General features: G+C 40.7%; 2 protein-coding genes across 3 annotated transcripts in view; one reads left to right on the forward strand and one right to left on the reverse strand.

Moving 5' to 3' along the window:
* Positions 1-9,056, forward strand: part of RFeSP (Rieske iron-sulfur protein) — a 9,473-nt gene extending 417 nt beyond the window's left edge. For both annotated transcript variants that reach the window (XM_027365744.2, XM_070132393.1), the window contains exons 2-5: positions 3,560-3,703; positions 4,301-4,478; positions 6,038-6,186; positions 8,572-9,056. In XM_027365744.2, coding sequence (XP_027221545.2) covers positions 3,560-3,703; positions 4,301-4,478; positions 6,038-6,186; positions 8,572-8,711 — 611 coding nt within the window. In that variant the 3' untranslated portion in view covers positions 8,712-9,056. The remainder of the gene's footprint in view (positions 1-3,559; positions 3,704-4,300; positions 4,479-6,037; positions 6,187-8,571) is intronic.
* A 4,049-nt stretch (positions 9,057-13,105) lies between these two features.
* LOC113813705 (ubiquitin-conjugating enzyme E2 R2) overlaps positions 13,106-25,000 on the reverse strand; it is a 33,098-nt gene continuing 21,203 nt past the window's right edge. The window contains exons 3-6 of the mRNA XM_070132388.1: positions 19,140-19,316; positions 17,649-17,791; positions 16,583-16,770; positions 13,106-16,305 (exon numbers count right to left, since the gene is read on the reverse strand). Coding sequence (XP_069988489.1) covers positions 16,265-16,305; positions 16,583-16,770; positions 17,649-17,791; positions 19,140-19,316 — 549 coding nt within the window. The 3' untranslated portion in view covers positions 13,106-16,264. The remainder of the gene's footprint in view (positions 16,306-16,582; positions 16,771-17,648; positions 17,792-19,139; positions 19,317-25,000) is intronic.

Below are 25,000 nucleotides of genomic sequence, written 5' to 3' on the forward strand. Positions count from 1 at the left end.
CGCCATGATGGCCGATCCATGGATTTTACTTTTACGTGTTTTTTTTTCTCTCAGGCAGCGATCCATTCTATACCTTTTAAGCGGTTTTATGCAGTTATTAGTTGTTTCATTTCATATTTGCTTATTCGGGACTGTTTTCGTTGCTCTTAAGCTAGATTTAATGCCGCAAATAAATGCGCAGATTTTTCCTTCGGTATTTGGAGTGATTCATATTTTAGCTTATAAGGACCTATAATGCACCGGTTTTTGTAATAGTTCACTCCCATTTGAGTTTGAAGAAGGAAACCAGAAGAAAATCGGTTTTATTTCATTAGAAATGAGAAGTCGCAGTTGCGTTGTGTAACTTCTTTTTTTTCAAGTTTGTTTACCTTTCACGGTTATGTAAAATTTATCTAGATTCTAAATCAGTTCCTTAGATGTAATAAAATCCACAATTTACATGCAGCTTATGGAGGAAATTTAGGAATAGTAGATGTATATTGGTAATCTGTGGTTATATACAGTGATATATACATGGGGAGTAGTGTAAGTTAATGGAAAGTAGGTATTGTGTTGAGTGTAAAGGTTACTGATACATCTGCAGTAACGCTGTATTCAGAACTAATTGTTTTGCTTGTCCAGACAACGTTTCGGGATCAACAGGACAACGAGGCCACATTCAGAACTCACTGAGGCCTTCATACCCACCGTGCAACCAGCTCGAAAGTAAAATTCACAATTTTATGACATCAGTGTCTTTATTTTACACACTGCATAGGTTTTATAATTATTGTGATACATAGGTGGTAATTGCTACTGAGAACGACAGATCCTTCTAGAAACTAATGACAGATCATTCTAGAAACGGTCACAAAAAAACATTTCTAGAGGTAATCTAATGATTCTTATGTGAATGAATTGTTAAAATCTGAGTACCATTTACGTGGACAATGTTGATTTGATAGTCCTGAGAGCACGGGAGGGCATGAGGTATATCAGCCTGTTTTACCCTGTAATTTCCCTAAGATTTGAACAGATAAGAAAAGTGCATAAAACCAGCACACACAAAAAATACTTAAAATTGGCTAATGAATCTCTATGGACATGTCTGCCATTTTTGAAATTCTACAGACCATTGCACCAAAGTTTTTAAAAAAATCTATGGGAATTCGCTCTTTCCAAACACCCAGTGGTAATCATACAAAATGTCCTGACCAATAAATTAGCTAACTTTCTCTTCACCTCAGTATGTACAAGGTAGAGCTCCGTCTATACCACAAACAATAAAATATGGGTGAGATGGACAAGATGAACAACTTATCCTGGAGACCAAAGTAGGGGTTCTGAACAGTCAAAATGTCTTTTCCATCTCGTCGAACTTGCCGGACAGGGAGTTCTGAATGCAGCATAACTAAAGGGATTCTTCATTATCTATACAATCTTTAGTGCAGTAACAAAGGTTAATAAGTTTTCTTTAGATTTTCTTCAGTTTCAAAAAGCTAATGGAATAAGGTAGACTTTGCTATTAAAGGGTAGAACAATAAAATAAGAATCTTCTATGGCATTTCTTTCAAACTTGATAATAAAAGTTGTGCAACATGTAATACTTCGGTATAAAAGAAGAAAATAGATTGTGACTAATGCTGCGCCAAGATAAGCTCACGGCGATCTGGTGAAGCTCACAGCAATCTGGTGGGGGCCCGAAGGTAGAGCCCTTGAAAGGAAAATACAGCAGATAGGGGTCTAGGAGTGTTAGGAAGGTCTCGATTCATTTGATTGTGTTTCTGGATGCCCTTAAGTGGCTGGAGTAGTAGGGACTTAGTCTTATAGGGGTGAGGTAACTTCGTATACAATTGGCAATACTTTCACTTACATCCTTTGCAATACATAATGGCAACAAATCATACACATTACACCATGCATAAATGAAATAAGAAATGAGAATAGCAAGGTTGGATGGCTGTGTGAAACTAAAAAATTCACTTCTATATTATTTAAAGAACTGACTGAGGTGCAACAATTCAACTCCATGATATAAACTAAAGTGCATTATGACCAGAGTAACACCTTGTTTGTGCTTTCAGGTTCATACGCGCTCGCTTGCTCACTCAATAATTCAAATTCATTACACCCAAGAAATAAAAATTAGAACCTACCATTGTAGCCTCCTATTTCTTTTTGGAAGACATTGCTTCTCAGAGGGGTGATTATACTAGTAATTATAAGGCACCTGCAGTAGAATGTTCGGTAAAAGTTTACAACAGGACAGCATTCCTCAGAAACTTAAGTCCCCAACTTGAACTGATGAACACACAAACCCCATCCTAAAGTTACTAGGATTACCACAACATCAACCAAAGTTTTTCCTAAGACAGGTTAAGATAAGGCATTTAGTCTTCTGGTGAGGGGCTATTTTTCCTGAACAAATGGCAAGTGCACAGTTGTTTAGTATGCATTATTAAAAGCAGTCTCAGCTATACATGACACAAAGATAGTGTATTCTATCATGACATAATAGAACATCAGCCAGTGTCTCCCTGCATAAGCCTAACCCCTTTGATCCAAATGCTTCACTTACCTAAAATATGGGCAAAAGACTTATTTAAGCAGTCACTCTGATAGGTGTGTGGTTTGTAGGCCAGGTGCACATGAACACGTGTGCAGTGTGCAGTGACTAGACAAGACTATGCCACAGCTTTTTTTTCTCTTTTTCTGCATAAGTGTTTAAAATTTTTTTGTCATTTTCTGATGTCTACATTTATCATTTGATTTGTTTATCTAGATGGTAATAGACCATAATTTAGTGCAATAAGTAACACTTTGTAATTTGTGTCATTTGATTTTTTAATACAACTGGCGCTGCTAGTCATGGTGGCTGGAATAGGATCCTGAGCATGGAATTAGTTTCCCCCTCTCCCAACGCACTAGGTTTTTACGGCTTTCATATCATCGGCTCCAAGACAAGAAATTGTCATCACTGCTACATTTGCCAAAATCATTCTAATATGAATCCTCAGTTGACTTCCATTCATTGTCACACACCTCTAAGTCAATTGCATTTTACTCATCTTTATCAGCACTTTCAGACTTGGTTGTATAGAATGTCGTTCACCTTAATAAGGTTTAGACAGCATTTTTATCATTCATTTCAAGATTGAGTAATCAAATAACAAATATTCAGTGGAATAAGTTTTGGGCCAGTCGGAAATACATGTATATTTCATGTGGATGGAAATGGGAGTTCTATACTGCTATGAGTAGGTTTTGGTATTCGAAAACAATCCAATAGGACAACAAAGGCAAGATTCTGGGATTTAGGGAAACAGAGGACTTGTATACTTGAAATGTTGAAATTACATAAGCAGTATTCTTTATTCATTGTTTCATGAATTAGTTTTGCCTATGTTAAGAATTTCTTACCATGAACAAATTTTGTTTTTTAGTTTTCAATAGAATTTTTATTTTTTTTTTTTGGGGGGGGGGGGCAGAGATGCTTATATAGTGAAATAATACAAAGAATAATTTTTATCAAACCCATATTAGAAATCAAGTTTTAACTAGCCTGTCTCTTGCTTTTCAGCGTCGTCCCAGGTTCGCTTTGCGCATACAGACATCCAGGTGCCTGACTTCAGTGCATACCGCCGTGATGATGTCAAGGATACGCGCGCCAAGGCAGGAGAATCCGCTCCCAATCGCAGCGCCTTCACATACATGCTGGTTGGAGGTGAGGCCATTGAGGGATGTGGGCTGTGCTCTCGAGTCTTCTTTCTTATGGAAGAGGAAGACTTTGGCTCCGTGCCTGTCATACCGCAGCAACAAATATATTTTATCAAGAAGTTTTTAGATCTCTTTGGCAGTTTGTCAGATATAGGGCTAGTCCAATCTTTATCATGCCGGAACAAACAGATGTTATATCTTAAGTGTTCCAACAGAGGTCACAACAGGTTTAGAGTAGAATTTGAGACAACACCTTTAATATAATTTTTGGAGAAAGGTCTTCTAACATTGCAATTCATTGAAGAGACACAATGAAATGCATAGATAGTGAATATTAGTTATATCAAACTTCCAATGTACCTTTGGAAATGTTATAAACTCAGACCTCGATAGCATCAGAAGATAAAAATAGTAAAGCAAAATCGTCATTTTCAAATGGTGAATTGCCTATAGTTTTATAGAAAGACAGAGAACCAGCATATCGTAATAATAAATTCTCTTCATGTACAAGTGGGTGAGTCATATTTATGGTATATAAAAAATAAGTTTATTATCCATTTTCTTCTCATCTGCAATATAATTGATCAATAACATTGCTTTGTAGGTGGTACTGTGACCGGTATTTACTCTGCCAAGGCCGTTGTCTCACAGTTCGTGTCCTCTATGTCGGCCTCTGCTGATGTGTTGGCCTTGGCCAAGATTGAAATCAAGCTAGATGATATTCCGGAAGGCAAGTCTGTCACCTTCAAGTGGAGAGGCAAGCCACTCTTTGTCCGACACAGGTAAGGGGCAACTTGAGTTAGCCATCTTGGACTTCAGCTCTTTCTTTCTTTCCTTTTTTTCTTTCTTTTGGAGGTGACCTCTATAACCCTGAGAGCGTGGAAAGGTGAACATCGCTGACACAGCAGTAATGGGACTCGGAGTTCTGACCTCGCGCACTGCCCAAATTTTTAATTGCAGTAGTTTAAATTTACGTGGGTAATTCTACTCTCACATACGAACATGAAACTGACCATAACTCATTTTTGACCACTCCAACCCAAAACCTCCCTAACCTAACCTAAGCAGTTCTTGGGCGCATTAGAAAGGTCTTGAGGTCCTGCATGGCGTAGCTATGTGGCGTTCTGATAAGGGGTCCTTATGAGGGGTTAGGATGCAGAAACCCCCTGAAATACTGCTTATCCTCCTGGATCCGGTTGCAATGGTTACGTAAGTGGCCAGCGTCGTGGGCGTGTGGCATGGAGGCCGGGCGCGCACGAACACTTATGAGCAGTAACAAGACTCTGTGCCTCCCCTTTGAAGAGTTTTTTTGTGAAAACTTTTTTAGCTTCTTAGTTTTATCACCATTTTCCAATATCCATACTTGTCTTTTGATTTGCTTTATCCAGATGGTAATTACTTATTTTCCTTGCACAGACTCTCTATGTAGTAAATAGCTCAGTGCAAGAAGAAAAAATATATGGAACATTTAGTTACTTGTCTTTTTGTAATTTTCTATTTTACATAATGCAACCTGGGCCACCGGTCACAGTGGCCAGGAATACAATACGCAGCATGGAAATAGCTTTCCGTCACTGCTTTCGCACGTTACATTCCACATTCGTTTGTCCATAGGAATAATGCTAATGCCCCCTTCTAAGTGCCAAATGAGTCGATCACACTCAAAGAGGTTTGTGCACTTATGGAGAGTCTTTTCCGTCACCCTGGCCTTCGCTCTTGATGCTTTGTTCCCATCATCCGTATAGCTGCCCAAGTTTTTCTTTTTCATGAACGCGTCATCCAGATCCAGGGGGTTAAATATTGAAGCAACAGTACATGGTTGCAGGTTTATTTAGGGTGCTATGGAAACCTATCACAGAGTAAATTATTAAATTAGATGGTACGGTATGAAAATTTTCATACCCCTTATAGACCCCTTAAATACACCCCTAAACAATGGCAAGGGTTACAGAGGTGATCCAGGGTGCTAGGGAAAGCTATCAGAGTAAATGAAAATGAATATGGTTTAAGTACTCATATACCCCTTATAGACCCCTTAAACACACCTAAACAATGGAATGAGTTAGGGAGATCGCAGGTGCTATGGAAGGCTATGATAGAGTAGAGGTGACTGGACATGGTTTGAGAACTTGCATTCCCTATAGATATAGCCGGCCGTGGCTATATTATGTGGGACACCCGTCATAAATGGGTTAAGAAAAATAAGTACATATGTATTGTTTTTTCCTTCTCTTCCCCTCCTTTTCATTTTTTTTCTTTCTAAATAGGGTTATAAAAGATCTGTGTTACAATAACCAGTATGAATACAGCCTCATAATTTTGCTTTTTTTATTTTTTTCAGGACTGATGAGGAAGTTGCCACAGAAGGTGCCGTGGATGTAGGCAGCCTACGAGATCCAGAACATGACAATGTGCGATGCAAGGAACCCAAGTGGCTGATTGTGCTGGGTGTGTGCACCCATCTCGGCTGTGTCCCAATTGCTGATGCTGGTAGGTATTTTCTGATAGTTTCTTTTATGGAGAGGGAAGCTGACGGATAGTAACAGCATGTGTTTCTAATGTTCTGATGAAGTGTAGACGAGAATCATTCGTAAAGGAAATGTTAGTTTTCCCAAGGCTAAATAGCTGGAGAGATTGTAAATTAATATCAAAGTATGTACTCCAGTTTCTCCTTATACCCATTCAGTGTGTTATTGGTCTTGTAGAAGGTTACCTCTGCCCCTGCCACGGGTCCCGCTTTGACCTGTCAGGTAGAGTGAGGAGGGGTCCAGCACCCACCAACCTAGAGGTGCCAAAGTATGTCTTTACACAACATGGAACAGTCATTGTAGGCGAGGATCCTTATTAAAAATCCAAGATAACAAGAGAGGGAATAGGATATAGGTCAAGATTTCTTAGGAATGTGTGTGGTAAGATTTATGCAGGTATCTTTTTTCTTTTCTACATTTTTTTTTATTCTAGTGAAGGTTTTAAATATGTTACAGTATTGTAACTATAGAGCCTGCTGTATCTTTCGTAATTTTTCTTTCTCGTAATACATTAGAAAAAATTTCTTACATAAATTGTGTGGTAAGATTTATGCGGGTATCTTTTTTCTTTCCTACATTTTTTTTTATTCTAGTGAAGGTTTTAAATATGTTACAGTATTGTGAATATAGAGCCTGCTGTATCTTTCTTCATTTTTCTTTCTCGTAAAACATTAGAGAAAATTTCTTACATAAATTAACCCGAAGTTTTTCAGAGGATTGAACAAAATATTTACTAGGTGTGTAAAATGGCCAACTCCTAAAATATGGCTGTACTTCTCGTCAGATTATATAAATAAAATTTAAGTCTGTTTAACATCACGCAATATATAGCAACATTTTTCTTTCCTTACACAGTTAAAAGCACTTGAATGGCTGATCTGTCTCTCTATATTTCTCTAGCATCCTCCTTGATGTGTTTTCTTGTATTTCCCATGCAACTAGAAACATAAGTTAATTATTAGATGTAGTGTAGCTTCTTTTCACTATGTAAAATGTGAGAGTTGATGAGACTTTCAGTCATCTCTAGAGGCCCTATCAACACTAGTACTTTTTCCATCAATTTTTGCCTTTTCATCTGAATTTTAGGCTTTCAGAAAGTATGTTTTGTAAACCAAACGCCACCTATACGAAAACAGTTGCAACATTTTCCATCTGACTAATTTCCGTCTTGAATTTGTGCTATGGAGTATGTACACAACAAAATGGTTTATTATTGATAAATTAGATAAAATAAGTTAATGTAAACAAAAGTTCATATTCTAGAATATTTCTCTATACAGTATATATTATATTAAACCCGTTGGATCCAGTTGCGTCACAGAAATCACAGGGCCAAAAATACAGTGAATGGGTTACATAAGTGGCCAATGTCCCAGGCATGTGTCAAGTAGGCCTGCGCACTCATGGGCAGTGGCACGACTCTGTGCCTCTTCTTTGCGAAGTTATTTTATGTAATTTAATTTTTTTGCCATTTTCCTATGTCCATATTTGTCATTTGATTTATCTAGATGGAAATAGCTTATTTTCCTAGCACAGACTCCATATCATCTCTCAATGTCGTAGATAATTTAGTGCAAGAGAAAAAAAAAAACGTAACATTTGGTAATTTTGCATCATGTATCATCCTTCCTAGAGATGGCGCTCTTCCAGTCATGGCTTATGTATATTACATTCCACATTCATTTATTGATGGGGATAATGCAAAAGCCCCCTTCTGAATGCCAGATGAGTCGAATCACACTCCAAGAGGTTTGTGCACTCGAGGCAAGTCTTTTCCATCATCCAGGCTTTTGCTGATGACGGCTTGTTCACATCACCTAGCCCTTGGCTACTTTGTCCGATGATGGCATGTTCACGTCACCAGGCCCTCGACCCAGATTTTTCCATGTCACCTAGATTGTAGGGGTTCATAACAAGGTGATATGTATGAGAATGCTCATTTGATTCCCAGGACAACACTTGAATGGTGCCAGTTTTATTTTCATGGGCAATGTTAAGCTGCCTTGGTATTATGACTGACCCTATTTCAGTAAAGAAAGTTCATTCGGAAAGGCAAAAATTGATAGGAGCTTTCAGTTGATACAACAGACATGATTGAAATTTTTACACTTAGTGGATATTCTATTTAGACTTTTACTTGGGTGTTATTATTATTTCCAACATTGGCAAAGTTGGAAATAAAAAAGGCTGTTTAAGCAGTTTTCAATGTTCCAAATGCCGTAAGCCAGTCCAGATGTCTTTTTTCATAGATTTTGTCTTTTGCCTTTTTACATTTTTTTTTTTACAGTTATCAAACTGTAGATATGATATAAAGTTATTTGTATTAATAATGTCTTCTTATCTACAGGTGACTATGGTGGTTACTACTGCCCATGCCACGGTTCCCACTACGACACAGCTGGCCGCATCCGAAAGGGTCCTGCTCCTCTTAACCTTGAAATCCCAGAGTACAGCTTCCCTGAGGATGGATTACTAGTTGTAGGGTAGACAGAAAAAAGGGATCTTTAAAAATGTATATTTTTTTGTTGAAATATAAAGAATTATGAAAAAAAAAAAAGGTTGAACTGCATTATGGAATTCATCAATGTTAACACAGGTATCAGAATTTATTATTTTTGATCATCAAGCTGAACATTTCAGGGAGACTGATCAGTTTTTCTCAACATGTACTGAAATTTAAAAAGATGTAGATACTTGGGTCATTGAAATCGGCCATTGACACATGTTTACTGTAGATACTGTATAAATAAGTTAACCCTCTCTACAGTGAGATGGTATTTATTGCATATACAAACGACGGCTGAGACTTGTAACATAAAAGAAAGTTTTATCTATGGCTATTTCATTTATACCTCCTTTAAAAATATGGCCAAGATGGAGAAAATCATGCTTTACCAAATTTGTTCAAATATGATCCAATGGTAATGCACATGGCTGGGGATCCAGATGGTTTGCAAACAAGTGAATTTGTCTTGTGTTCTGGGATTAGGGAAGGCACCTTCTTGAGGAATGGTCTCTCTCATATTCAGAGTCGAAGGCATCATTATAAACAGTACATCTGAATATGTAAAAACTAGCAGTGGATGATACACAGTAAAATATGGGATTTTAAAAAAATATGTACCAAATGATATTGGAATGCAAAAATCACAGCAAAGGCACAGCTGCAGCCCAAACTCAGATCCTATATGCAAATGGTATGAAATATGACTCACTCATAACTTAGAGTTATATGAAATGCTAAATAAAAGATCACCCTTTAGTGAATGTAGAATTCGAGGAATATGCTAAAGTAATCCCTCATTACAAAGTACATTGACATGCAGGGGCTTAGGAGACAGACCCTCCCAATACCTTGTTCATAATCGTGGGAGGGCTTAGGAGATGTAGACTGGGGCCCAATGCAAGGGATTACCCCTGCCTTGGGCCAATCCCTTGCCTCAACTAATTTTGCTTGGTCTTTTCTTCACCCCCCCCCCCCCAATCCCTTGCCCATTGTTGTCGTGGGGAGACTGAGACCCAATGTAGGGATCTCCCCTGCCTAGGGCTTCAGCCTTCGACGTGGTCTTTTCTCCCTCCAGCTCTTTCGTTTCCGTCCCTTCTCCAACCCCTTCTCCTATCTACTTCCTAAGGTGTAAGAGATGTGCTGAAAGGATGAAAGGTCTTTGTGCCAGTCCTGAACGTCCTGAGGGAACCATGGACACGGTATTCCCGTTTTAGTTGTCTAGCCCTTACCCTTCAAGGGGACCCTGAGGGGTGGACTGTTTATTTCCCCAACATAGCCAAGGCTTCCCATGGCCAGTACTGAAGAAGTAATACCCATATTAGAGGCAATGAGGCTTGCCCCTTCATCAAATAGCCCCACCAATTCAAACACTCCTGGCTCCCAAACCCCAGGCTCTCCTTTGACCACGACTCAACACTACAACTACTACCCATGCCTCAATGCCTACTAGTGCATTATCCACCCAAGCAGAGAATCAGTCTCCAGAAGACATTCCTACCCACCCAACTTCCTCAACTTCATCACCTCTACCCCTACAACCTTCATCAAACATCCCATCCTCCCGTATTACTACCCTACAACCTTATTCTCCATCTCTCCGTAATACTACCCCCCTCAACAATATTCCCTCTTCCACACGTCCCTGACCGTCTACCACCACCATCCCTACAAATATCTTAAATACTCTATTTAGCTCCTTACTCAGGCAACACTTCTCTTTCAACAATGCCTCCAAAAACAAGTAGGCAGAAATCCCTTTCCGTACCCGACGTGATCATTCCCGTCTCGTAAGTCACATCTGAAACTGAAGTTATAGCATTATCAAATCTAACTGATCTCTAGGGCAACCCCATTCCTGCAGAACCTCATCCAACTCTTAATACTTGTACCTGAACTGTCTCTATCTCCCCAGCAAACTGCCTAGTTGATACCAAAGATTGGTCAGACTGTGGAGAAGACTTACTAGGATGCCTCAAAGACCAAGACGCGAATTCAGTACATTGCTATTCCATTCCTCCTAGAGGTCATCGAAAGAACCCGACCAACATTGCCAAAATTACTTTCCGTACACATGATCTTCCCTTTCGTATCTACATTGGTTGATAAATTCTCCCTGTTCGACCATACCAACCTCCTCCTCATCAATATCAACACTGTTGGCGCCTTGGACATCCTGCCAAACACTGCCATTCCACAGACCGATGCCCCATATGTGCCCAACCTGGTCATAACCGATCAAACTGCCCTGCGCAAACACGTACATGTGCTAACTGCGACGGCACCCATAATGTATTTTATAGAGGCTGTCCCACTTACAAGTCTGAGGTAGCAACTCCCAGATACAAAAATGATCTCACTCTACGTGAAGCCAGATAGGAAGCACGCCGACAAGGTTTCTCTCATACTCCCTACTCTAGTAATGTCGCTTGCTCTGCCCCTCCCCATTCACCCCAAATTGTTCCTAAACCCTCCCCTATACCTATGTACTTTCCCATTTCCAATTCTACCTCCTACCTCCCCAGTCAAATTCTGTTGCCACTCTAAATCCAGACACTCCAATCTCAACTACAGCCCCAACACCGTCCCCTCTCCCTCCCCGCACTACCCGCAGCAGACTAAACGTTCCACCTCTTCTTCCCCTACCACACACTCACCTCCACCTACCTTTACCTTTATTCCCCAGGCACAAGTCTCCTCTTCCCCCCTCATAAGAATCCTTTGCGGTTTGCCATGAGGGATCCTCGTAGGTGGAAACGAAGATCAACAAAAGTAATAAACTAGAAAGAAAAAGGTAATGCTAAAAATTTGCTTGAATCTTTTAAGGACTTCGACCAAAAAATAATGGAAATAACAATCCAGTACATATCTACCTTCAAAATATATATTCTTATTTGCCATAACAATTCAAATAATGTAATATTGACTGTAATGAAGGCATTACTATTAACAATCATTCTCAATCACAGTAAAACTACACCTCTACAAGGAATATTAATTTATATTACATGTACATGTGTGTGTGTGTGTGTGTGTGTGTGAGTGTGAGTGTGAGTGTGAGTGTGAGTGTGAGTGTGAGTGTAAAAATCTGGGCTTATCACTGCCACGAGGATACTTGAAAGCATATTTGTAACAAATACCATCATTGTACCATAAAAATAACACATATTTTGACCTTTTCTAACCCAAACTTTGAAAAATGTGATCACTGTAGTATTTTGTGAAATGTCTGTGCACATAGATGGCTCCCCAAGAAATTAGCCACAAAGGAAAAACCTTAGGTTACTACTACTATCCATATCGATGCTGTTATTACTATTATAATCATTACAAATATCAAACTATTGACATTATTAACAGTAATATAAGATACCAGAAAATATTTCCGAAAATCAAATCGACTGGTAACTTGGTACCTGTAGAGCCATCTGTGTAAGAATTAATAAACTAAATATATATTGAGCACTGTATGTACGCACTTGTAACCCTCGGCAGCATCAGGTTAAGTAAATAGGTTTAGACCCCATTGATAAATGACACAGGTCCCAAAATCTTAATATTTTACATTCATGGCGCAATTTCTCTCTCTTATATACCATTTTCCTCGAGTTCATCAAAATTATTTTGGAATTGTTCCTTACTTATAAACTACTAGACAAAACTTTTCATACACATTACTCAAATCATTATGGGACCTCCATTATAGCTAGCATTTTTTTTCTTCTGCAACCTTTTAAATAATTACTGATTACGGCTATACTTCTTTCTTTTATCTCTTCCTCGAGCTTTTGAAGTTCAGTAATAGAGATATATATAAAATTCAGTTAGCTTTACTTTCTGATTGCTGGAAATGAGAAATACTTACAACTCTCTTTTTCTGGACACTGAGCTGATTATTTTGGGTGGTTTGCCTTTCAAGATATCAAAAATTCACAAGTATTAGAAAAAAGGTTAATTCCTCCTTCCTGATTATCACCTGTATGTAATAAAGCTAAAAATCTGTACCCTGAATACACTGGGTATGATTATAACATGTGAAAGATTTAAATCTGAGGCCAGATTATCTATAGAATACCAGATGGAAATGTTCAGTGATATTGTTTGTCTATAGATCTTGAGAGTATTTACTTTTGCATGCATATTGACTGATTTTTACTGGATTTTTCTGCTTTACCTTTTTGTCTGCAATTCACTTTGTCAAAGGGGCAAGGGGTCTTGGTTTTATTATTAATACTAACTTGTACCTAAAAATTACCAGGTTGAGAGAGAAGATATATGAAGGAAGATGTTTCTTCAAATGAAAAAAGGCCACTGAAGTTACCACTTTTTTTCACTCTTTTTTCCTACTTCTGAGGTACTCAAGACAAATACACTTTCATTTTGTAACAATTTCTTTATTCCACTAAATGAAGCCTGCAGTCATTACAAGTCACCTTACAAAAGTGCAGCAGTCTGTTGCCAAGTCCTTTACTGTACGACAAATGGCTCAGGAATTCAAACGAAAAATTATGAGCAGCATTAGTTACAAATGCGGTTTCCATAACGCGTACCAGCATTCATAAAACAATGTATCTGATCTGTGCTACAAATTAAATACCTGAACTGTTGCTGAAAAGCTTGGAGTACACATTAGCTTGTGACTTTCTCTTTTTCTTGAAAAGTGCATTCCATTAACACCTTCCTCATAGACAATACAAAAATACAAGGAATCCAGAAATGGCTACATAATCATAATTCAAAAAAAAGTACAACACCTATCAGGAACTCCTCCAATCTTACCCTATTTCATTTATTATTCTTATAAAAAAACTAGTGAAGCTATAATACAAAGAAGGAAAAAAAAGCATACAGAAATTATAGACCAAAGAAAAGTGAGCAAATACGATGTACAAAAGGTACTTCATGGAGGGACCAGTAAGCAGGTGCTCTTTCAGTTCCTCGTAAAAAATATTCACCTTGAGATGCAAGAAACAGACAAGACAACTCTTCAACATAACACTGGCACTTTTCACGACTGCATAATAGGGAAATTTACTATTTTTTCCTTTTTTCTTCCATTTTGGTAACACACCTCCTAGCATTAATCCACAGAAAATGGTGATTATAAATATGACAATGAATTATGTACAATGAACCCTTAAGGCAGTTAAGTCTTCTACCTCATCTTCTTGGTGGCTTAAAAACAAATTCAAATCGTCAAAGTCATATTCCATGAGATTATATATATACTGCTTTTTAGAGTGGCATTTGCAGAAAAAAGTGATATCAAAAGAAGTTACTATCTCTCTATAAAAAAAAATAAAAAGAAAAGAAAAAAAAAAAGCAAATCATAGGAAGAGAAACATTGTTTTATTTATATCTACAAGATTTTTATTGATTTTTTTTTCATATTAATTGTACATGCTGAAAAAGTATATCCCTCAGTCTGGATGGAATAAACACTTGTGAGAAGAAGTGAGGCAGCTGCAGCTTCCACACAGATTAGGTATGATCTGAATGCTTGTTTACAAAATACAACTCAAAATACTGAATATTTTTAAACATCTTTAATTATGCATCTCCTCAATTTAATCACCAAATGTCCAATGGAGAACCCAAACCTGTATATTCCCTCTCTTCTCACAAACACAACATTTAAACTAAATGATGACATGAAATATTGTTCACCTAAAAGTATTGCCTTATTGTACAGAGTCCAACCACTTCACCTTATCAGTATTACTGTATGTGAAAACATGTGTGCACATGTAAAATAAATACATATACATGCATGCTCCTACTCTTTTATGATTTGTGTGTGTATTTATTTTGAGAATCTGTGTGATCTTTTGAATAGATATATTTAATATCTACCTATCTATATGTATGTATGTATGTATCTATGTATGTGTACATACATATATGTATACATAAACATGTACATAAATGTATACATGTACAGATGTGTATACATATACATTATATACAAATTCAAACTCCTTAACATTGAGTACCCTTTAGAAATTTCTTGGAGATCTCGGCGTTTGCACTTGGCATCCGGGGGATACAACCTCTCTGCTTAGTAAGAACATCCTAGTCTCCTCGACTTGTATAGTGAGCACCAGGTGCTAAGGGGACATACATATACAAATACTCATATACATATAAACTATTCATATATTTATTTAATGTGTGTGTGTATTGTATGTTGTGTACTGCATATGAATACCTGTGTCTCTCATACAGCTGCCAACGGCAATACTCAGTATACACTTTGCTTGTCATCCAGGCACAAAACTGTAAGGCTGAGTTTTTTTTTTTTTTTGCTTTTTTTCAATAATACCTTCTGATCAACTGAACCACCTGATCTCCGATTCCTACTGAAAAAAAATTGGATGAACAAAATTAATGTTGAGGCAGACAGGCTTAGGCATTTTGTGTTAATTGGTACACTGCCAGTAAGATCAGATTAATAAATGTCATCACATAGAAGAATACAATTGAAGAAAGAAAGAAAAAAAAAAAAAGTCTATATAATATGCTTCGCATGTTGGGGACCCTTGAGGCCAGTAAATAAGAAAGACTTAAATGAGTCATTTTCTATTAAAATTATCTCCCAGCACTTGTCATCTCAAATAAATTAATGACATAAGAAAATAATAATAATAATAAAAGACAATCAGTGATGTTTTCTGTATATTCACATGAAATTACAATTTTTCTATTAATGGCATTCATTCTTTTCCCAAACACTATACACACACACACTTACACACACAGGCAATACATACATACATACACACACTCTCTCTTGCTCTCTTAGATGTATTACACACATACAGATATATCAATCGGCAAATCCAAGCACTCCATTCATGTTTGCAACGTGTACTGGCTTGACACAAGGACAATCAAGCCAGCAACCTTTTACAGCCTTAACACATTGCCTTCAAGCAGAAACAACAGATGTCTCCACCGTATTCTAACAAGGATGAAGATCACTGTATTTGTGGGCTTTACATTTTGTCACAGATACACAATGTAAAGATGAAATTAAACTCCACATAATCATGTATATCCTTTCTAGAATGGCATGCTATTAATGTGGTGAAGGATTACAAAAAAAAAAAAAAAAAAAAGAAAAAGAAAAAAAAAAAAAAAAAAATGGAAAAAAATATATATACATATTAGGGGCAAGTTGACAGTGGCGGTGATGTGTGGGGGAGCTCATGGTCTCACTACCTCAGACCTGACTTCTCTTCTGCCCGAATCCTTAAAGCACGGCTGGAGACTCAATGCAGGGTTGAATACCCACGTGGTAAGAGCAATATTAACTATCCTTCCTTTATTTGTCTTCTTTTCTCTTAATTCAAACAAAGCTCATTTTGCCTTTTTTGGAGAGATGTAAGAGAAGTTAAAATGAGATGGGGGAATTTTTTTTTTTTTTTTTAGTTTTTTTTTTTTTAGTTTTTGTATGTTTTTTAATCTATTCCCCTGGGGATGTTTAAGCATTCGGGCCTTCAACTACAACTTCCACCATATTCAGTCTACGAGCCTATCACGATTCTCCATTACCGCTGTCATCTCCATCATCGATATCTGTTGGAAAGAAAATGTATGTTAGACAAACACCAAACTACAACTCAATAAGAAGTAAACCGACACAAAGCACGTAGATCAGGATGAAGAAAATAATTATAAGGAATCTAAGAAATGAGACTTAACAATTCAGGAGCAGTCCAATTATGAATATCAAAACAAAACCCAATCCATGTCAATATTTACACCCGGTCCACTGGCATCCACCAAACTGACATCTTAAAAATCCACAATGTAGCAACCATACATGTAAACCATGACAAGCCACCACACTTACCATTATCTGAAAGCTCCTCGTCATCATCATCGTCATCGTCAATATCATAGTCATCGTCATAGAAGTCCGCCATATCTACGGGTTCTGTATCAGGCTTGACCTTGGTCTTGATACAGTAATCTTCTAGAGTCAGCGGAACTACGACGCCATCACGCTCAGCCTCACTACGCGATGAAGTCACTTGTTTCCTGGTTGGGCAGAGGGAAAAATCAGTTCACTTGGGCATAAAAGCAATTGAAAATGAGGTTTATATACCCTGTGTATCTGTTTGTGTGATTAAGCATGTAAGTGGATATTCCTACCCCATAGGGTAACCCTTTGGGTGCGGTCATACCAAGCCCATACCCAGACAGAAGCAGACGCAAAATGCCTAGAAACAGACTAAGACTAAGGTCCACCTCAAGAATAGGGCAGAAAAATAAGTGTTCTGCCAGTGGTCGGCCAACACTGGGTACATCCCATTAATATAGTGCTATATGATCTTTGATGTCTAGCACATTGATTTGTTTGAAGCATTAGCCATTAATAGCATAATTTTACGCTAGGATGGAAAACCTATTTATGATAGATACAATATCAACCCCACTGCATAACTATAAAACACTTTGAGGTAATTTAATGAACTCAATATAACTGGTACGAACAGATAACCCTGGATAACCACTACTTTGAGTGCTTTAAAATATTCCACAAGCACACATGCACACTCCCACACAAACAAAAGAACTTTCTGAGAAAACAATCTCCTGACCCTCTCCCTCCCCCATCTGTGGTTGTGGTTGTGGTTGTGGTTGTGGTTGTGCATGTGCGTGTGAGTGTGTGCGTGTGCGTGTGCGTGTGCGAGTGTGAGTGTGAGTGTGTGTGTGTGTGTGTGTGTGTGTGTGTGTGTGTGTGTGTGTGTGTGTGTGTGTGTGTGCGTGTGTGAGTGTGTTTATGTCACCCACGCACACATCTATGTGATAATCATAAAAGTGTAAAGCCATATCTAAAGTATAACAAAGACTGACAGAAAGTGCTACATTCCTGGGACACAGACAATGACATTACAGGAATCACGAACACCTACCTGATTATATTTTCATACTCCTTGTCCTTGCCCTTGGAATCCCTCCAGCGGCGATACATGACAGAGGCATCAACGTTGGCGGGAGAATAGGTGTTGGGTTCATTTAGCAAGGAGATCACTGACAGCAAAACTGTGCGCACATTCTGGAACAGGCACAATGAAGGTTATTTTCCAAAAGGTCGAGACACAAGTTCGCATACACAGACAAGAAATACTTAAACACGCCCAATTTTTTATGAAGACTATAATTCACTATTCAACTAGCTAATTATTAAAGAATCCTCTTCAAACTGACAGATCTTTCATTCAGATTAATATCTAATTTCTCCACTTTAATCTTTGGATATGAACATCAAGTGATTACATTCTCCAATCTGACTCCAAAACATAATACAACAATGTTTGTCTACTCTAGTCATTACTAAATTAACATTATCTTTTCACTGACTTGCTTTGTATCTAAAGGTACCACAAGGTTTCTTTCTTTGCAATAAAATTGTAAAAAAAAGAATCTTTCATTAAATTTTGCTCAAATCTTTTGCATAACAAATAAGACACATTCTTACACATCCCCCACCCAAACACACATCCATCCACACACAAACATTCAAACCAACAAAACAAACTAACAAATAACGACACAAACAAGCAGACGCACATACACACAAACCCACATATGCTATCAAACCCACACACACTTATCAAAGGTACACATGCACACATCCACAATATCAAAAAACACACACATACACAGTTAAACACACATCCTATCATATACATATACCCCTTATCTCACACACACATACCTACAGACAGACAAAGATACAAAGACACACACAAAGACACGCAAAGACAAAGACACACACAAAGACACGCAAAGACAAAGACACACACAAAGACACCCAAAGACAAAGACACACACAAAGACACGCAAAGGCACACACACACACACACGCAAAGACAAAGTCACACACTCACGCAGAGACAAAGACACACACACACGCAAAGACAAAGACACACACACACGCAAAGGCAAAGACACACACACACGCAAAGACAAAGACACACACACACGCAAAGACAAAGACACACACACACGCAAAGACAAAGACACACACACACGCAAAGACAAAGACACACACACACGCAAAGACAAAGACACACACACACGCAAAGACAAAGACACACACACGCAAAGACAAAGACACAAACACACACACACACGCAAAGACAAAGACACACACACTCACTCACTCACTCAGACACACACTCACGCACTCACTCAGACACACACTCACGCACTCACTCAGACACACACTCACGCACTCACTCACACACTCACTCACGCACTCACTCACACACTCACTCACACACTCACTCACTCTCAATCAATCATACAAACAAACAAAAACAAAACGCACCCAAGAGCCAAGCAAAACGACACACACACACACACACACACACACACACATCAGATCGGCGCCTCCTCACCTGTGTGGGGTTCCAGCGCTCGCAGGGCAGCTCCCCGCTCTGAGGGTCGTCGACGGGCGGGTGGAGGATGGAGATGCACAGGTCGCCGTTCTCGTAGACGTTGGGGTGCCACACTTTGGTCAGGAACCGCACCGACGGCGGCGAGTACGGGTAGTCGGGCGGAAATTTGACGTGTGCCTGCGGGAGGAAAGGCGCACGCTGTGACACGCTGGGTGGTATGGGGGGGGGGGGCAAGCCGGTCAAGGGAAGGTAATTGCGGGAGGGAGAGGGAGGAGGAGAGGGAGAGGCAGGAGGAGGAGAGGGAGAGGCAGGAGGAGGAGAGGGAGTGACAAGAGGGAGAGGGAGAGCGAGGGAGGAGAAGAGGGAGAGGGAGAGCGAGGGAGAAGGAGAAGAGGGAGTGGGAGGAGGAGAAGAGGGAGAGGGAGGAGGAGAGAGAAGAGGGAGAGGGAGGAGGAGAGAGAAGAGGGAGAGGGAGGAGGAGAGAGAAGGGGGAGAGGGAGGAGGAGAGAGAAAAGGGAGAAGGAGGAGGAGAGAGATGAGGGAGAGGGAGGAGCAGAGAGAAGAGGGAGAGGGAGGAGCAGAGAGAAGAGGGAGTGGGAGGAGGAGAGAGAAGAGGGAGAGGGAGGAGGAGAGGGAGTATGAGAGGGAGAGGGAGTATGAGAGGGCGAGGGAGAGGGAGGAGGAGGTGAGGGAGAGGGAGGGGAAGGCGAGGGAGGGGAAGAAGAGGGCGAGGGAGAGGGTGAAGGAGAGGGAGAAGGCGAAGAGGAGGAGCCAGAGGCAGTGGCGACATCGTTCGAAGCCTCCTGTGTTATCCTAGCAAGATGGTCACGCACAATGCCATGGAATAAAATATAATACGATACCAAATACCAAAAAAATCGACACCCTTCCCAACTTCAAAACCGACAACTTCTCGATAACGAAACGATCCAGTATCCACAATAATAATAATAATAAAAACAGTTTTGTAAACCAAACAACGCATCACTCTAACTCGCCAATAACAAAAAAAAAAAAAAAAAAAACATGTTATTTACGCCCTCCAACACCAACAACAGCAGCCAGATCCAAAGCCTAAAGATCATAAAGAGCGACAATTAAGACACCTGCCAGAACACACACCAGCCAACCCCCTGCAAGAGCGCGGACAACAGGAAATCGTGACGCCCCGAGAAACGGTTACGACCAGCGACACAAACGATAAGAAAACCGCCGCCGGAACTGACACGGTTACAGGTACAGGAACATCTCTCGCCGACGTGAAAAAATGCGAAAATCTGCCATACCTCTTGTGATAAAGAAGAAGAAAAAAAGAATAGATAAGAAAAGAAAAGAAAATAGAAAAAAAGAATAGATAAGAAAAGAAAAAAATAATAGATAAGAAAAGAAAAGAAAAGAAAAGAAAAAATGAATAGATAAGAAAAGAAAAGAAAAGAAAAGAAAAAAAATAGATATTTAGCCGCGAACAATCCAATAGTCACAAAACGGGGCAGATATACAAATAGATGCATACATCGTCTGTGCGCGCGCGCGCGCGTGTGTGCATATATCTATGTGCGCATGTATGTGTGTGTGTATGTGTGTGTATGTGTGTGTGCATGTATGTGTGCATGCATGTGTGTGTGTATGTGTGTATGTGTGTGTATGTGTGTGCATGCGTGTGTGTGTGTATGTATGTGTGTGTGTGTATGTGTGTGCATGTATGTGTGTGCATGTATGTGTGTGCATGTATGTATGTATGTGTGCGTGTGCGCGTGTGCGCGTGTGCGTGTGCGTGTGTGTGCGCGCGCGCGTCTGATATACAATGTATATACAATGTATATACATACATATATACACATCTTTTTTTTTATTACATACACATTTATATACATATAAATATATAAATACATATATATGAATATATAAATACATGCATAAATAAATATACAAACAAATAGATAAAAAAAATATATATAGAATATATAGTTTTTTTTTATATCTATGTGTTTGTATATTTATTTATGTATGTATTTATATATTCATATATCTGTATTTATATATTTATATGTATATAAATGTGTATGTAATATATATATATATATATATATATATATATATATATATATATAGATATATATATATATATATATATACATATATATATATATATATATATATATATATATGTATATATATATATATGTGTATATGTATAAACATATTTATGTATATATATGTATATGTATGTATGATTATACATGCATGTGTGTATGTTTATATATATATATATATATATATATATATATATATATATATATATATATATATATATATATATATATATATATATATATATATTCATATTTTTATGTATGTATTTGTATAGTTATATATATGTATTTGTATATTTATATTGATATATGTATCTATGTATTTATATATATATATATATATATATATATATATATATATATATATATATATATATATATATATATATATATATATATATATGTATATACATACATACATGTATATATACATACATGTATATACATACATACATGTATATATACATACACGTATATATATACATACATGTATATACATACATACATGTATATACATGCATGTACAGAGGAGAGGAAAAGGGAAAGAGAGACAAGCTCCCCGCCCCCGCCCCCGCCCCCGCCCTCCTCAAAAAGCACTCGAAACAGCGCACGACCGCGCCGGTGTTTCGCCCCGTGGACTACACACCCGGGGCTACACTTTCACCTGTACTCTGGACGACGTCTATCTCTCTCTCTCTCTCCCTCTCTCCTTCTCTCTCTTTCTTTATCACGTAGCAGGGAAAGGAAGGGGGGGGGGGGGGGGGAACTGCAATCGCGGGCCCGTAACTCATGCAAATTTCAACCTTTACTTCGCAACACGTGCTTCCCATCCTCTGCACCCCCCACCCCCACCCCACCCCCACCCCCACCCCCGCTCTCAAACACGCACGCACGCACCAACACACGCGCTGCGCACCTCCCTCCCATCTTTATCAAGTTTATTAGCACCCTGTTCATCATCATCCTTGTCACACTCCTCATTCATCATGCCCATCAAAATTCAGTATCACTATCTTTGTCACTTTCCTTTTATCATGCTCTGCGCCTTCACGATCAAGGAGGAGGAGGAGGAGGAGGAGGAGGAGGAGGAGGAGGAGGAGGAGGAGGAGGAGGAGGAGGAAGAGGAGGAGAAAGAGGAAGAGGAGGAGGGAAGAAGAGGAAGAGGAGGAAAAGAAGGAAGAGGAGGAGGACGAGGGGGTGGAAGAAGGGGAAGAGGTGACGAAGGAGTTGGAAGAGAAGGAGGACGAGGGGGGAAGAAGAGGAGGGAAGGAAGAAGAGGAAGAGAGAGACGAAGGAGTTGGAAGAGAAGGAGGAGGAGGAAAAGGAGGAAGAGGAGGAAGAGGAAGAGGACGAGGGGGTGGAAGAAGAGGAGGGAAGAAGAGGAAGAGGAGACGAAGGAGTTGGAAGAGAAGGAGGAGGAGGAAAAGGAGGAATAGGAGGAGGACGAGGGGGTGGAAGAAGAGGAGGGAGTAAGAGGAGGAGGAGGAGGAGGGAGATGGTGACAAGGGAGAAACAGGGAGTAATGATAAAAGGAGGAGGAGGAGGAGGAGGAGATGGGAGCTGATGATTAAGGAGAAGAAGAAGAGAGGTGAGGAGAAGATAAAGACGGAGATTACAAAATGGAGGAAACGGAATAAGCGCGAACAGAAGAAAGCACTTACTCTTACACACTCACGATTTCTCTTCCCACAATCAGTGACTCACGTCTACAACTTTTCCTTTCCAATCTCACTTTTTGCTCTCTCCCTCCACCTCTATTTGCCCACTCCTCCCCCCTTCTCCTTCTATTTCCCCTCCACCTCCCACCTCCCCCCTCCCCCCTCCCCCTCCACCTCCACCTCTATTCCCCCACTCCTCCTCCCCTTCTTCTATTTCCCCTCCTCCTCCACCTCTACTCCCCACTCCTCCCCTTCTTCTATTTCCCTCCCCTTCCCCCTTTCACTTCTACTTCTCTGCCTCCATCTCTACTTCTCCCCTCCCCCTCCACCACTCCCTCCCGCCCTTAACCCCCGCCCCCCAATACATTCACTGCTCACGACTGTCAGTTCCGCTACAATTTCTGGTTCAATTGCCAGTGACTCCCCAACCCACCCAACCCCCCCCACCAGCCCCACCCTTGACATTCCCTCCCCCTTTCCCCTTCCCTTCCGCCTCGACCTCTTTTACCCCTCCCTTACTTCTCCCTTCCCCCTTCTCCCATCCGCTTCGCCCTTCTCACTTATCCCTTCCACCCTCCCTCTCTGCATCTTACCCTTCCCCTTTTCGCTTCTTTCCTCTCACCCTCAACCCGACCCCACTCTCCCACCTCCCACCTCCCACCTCCTTCCTCCTCCTCCTCTCCCCTTCCCCCATCCACCACCTCCATCCTCCTCCTCCTCCTCCACCCCTACCCCTACCCCCTTCCCCCCGCCCATCCCCCACTCCCCCACTCCCCCCACTCCCCCACTTTCACTCTCCGCTCGCCGCCGCTCAATCAACGTGACGAGAGCCGCTCACGAACCCGCTACTCTCCCCCCCTCCCCCCCCCTGCCTTCCCCCCCCCCACACCCCCTCTCGACGTACTACGAGGGAACGGAAGAGCAAGGGCGCCGACGCTCGCAGGGAGACGCTGGCGGGGCCGATATCCTGCAGGAGGGAGAGGAGAGGGGGATGAGGGGAGGAGAGGGGGAAGGAAGGAGGAGAGGGGGAAGGAAGGGGAGAGAGGCGGGGAGGGGGGGGTGAGACGGAGGGATGGATAGATTGATATGAGGAAGGGGAAGGGAGGGAGAGAGAGAGAGAGAGAGAGAGAGAGAGAGAGAGAGAGAGAGAGAGAGAGAGAGAGAGAGAGAGAGAGAGAGAGAGAGAGAGAGAATAAAAACAGAGAGAGAGAGAAAATAAAAACAGAGAGAGAGAGAAATAAAACAGAGAGAGAGAGAAAATAAAAACAGAGAGAGAGAGAAAATAAAAACAGAGAGAGAGAGAAAATAAAAACAGAGAGAGAGAGAAAATAAAAACAGAGAGAGAGAGAAAATAAAAACAGAGAGAGAGAGAAAGAGAAAGAGAAAGAGAGAAAGAAATAGGAAAAAAACAGAGAGAGAGAGAAAGAGAAAGAGAAAGAAATGGGAAAAAAACCAAGGCGCGAGAGGCCGCCCCGCCCGCCGTGACAAACGCAGCCAACCGGAAGCCCCCGCCGCTTTTTCAGCCCGAGATCGCAGTCATGCAAAGGGATGCATGCGCGCCCCTTTGGCAGGCGCTCTGACCACCTGCCTCTCCTGCCTGCCAGCCAGCCTGTCTGCCTCTCCTGCCTGCCAGCCAGCCTGTCTGCCTCTCCTGCCTGTCTGCCTGTCTGCCTGCCTGTCTGCCTCTCCTGCCTGTCAGCCAGCCTGTCTGCCTGCCTGCCTGCCTTTCATGCCTTCCTGCTTGCCTGCCTGCCTCTCCTGCCTGTCTGCCTGCCTGTCTGCCTGCCTGCCTGCCTGCCTGTCTGCCTGCCTGCCTGCCTTTCATGCCTTCCTGCCTGCCTGCCTGCCTCTCCTGCTTGCCTGCCTGCCTCTCCTGCCTGTCTGCCTGCCTGCCTCTCCTGCCTGCCTGCCTGCCTCTCCTGCCTGTCTGCCTGCCTGCCTGCCTGCCTTTCATGCCTTCCTGCCTGCCTGCCTGCCTCTCCTGCTTGCCTGCCTGCCTCTCCTGCCTGTCTGCCTGCCTCTCCTGCCTGCCTGCCTGCCTCTCCTGCCTGTCTGCCTGCCTGTCTGCCTGCCTTTCATGCCTTCCTGCCTGCCTGCCTGCCTCTCCTGC

Source organism: Penaeus vannamei, chromosome 17 (assembly GCF_042767895.1).
Source record: "Penaeus vannamei isolate JL-2024 chromosome 17, ASM4276789v1, whole genome shotgun sequence".
Classification (NCBI taxonomy): Eukaryota; Metazoa; Arthropoda; class Malacostraca; order Decapoda; family Penaeidae; genus Penaeus; species Penaeus vannamei.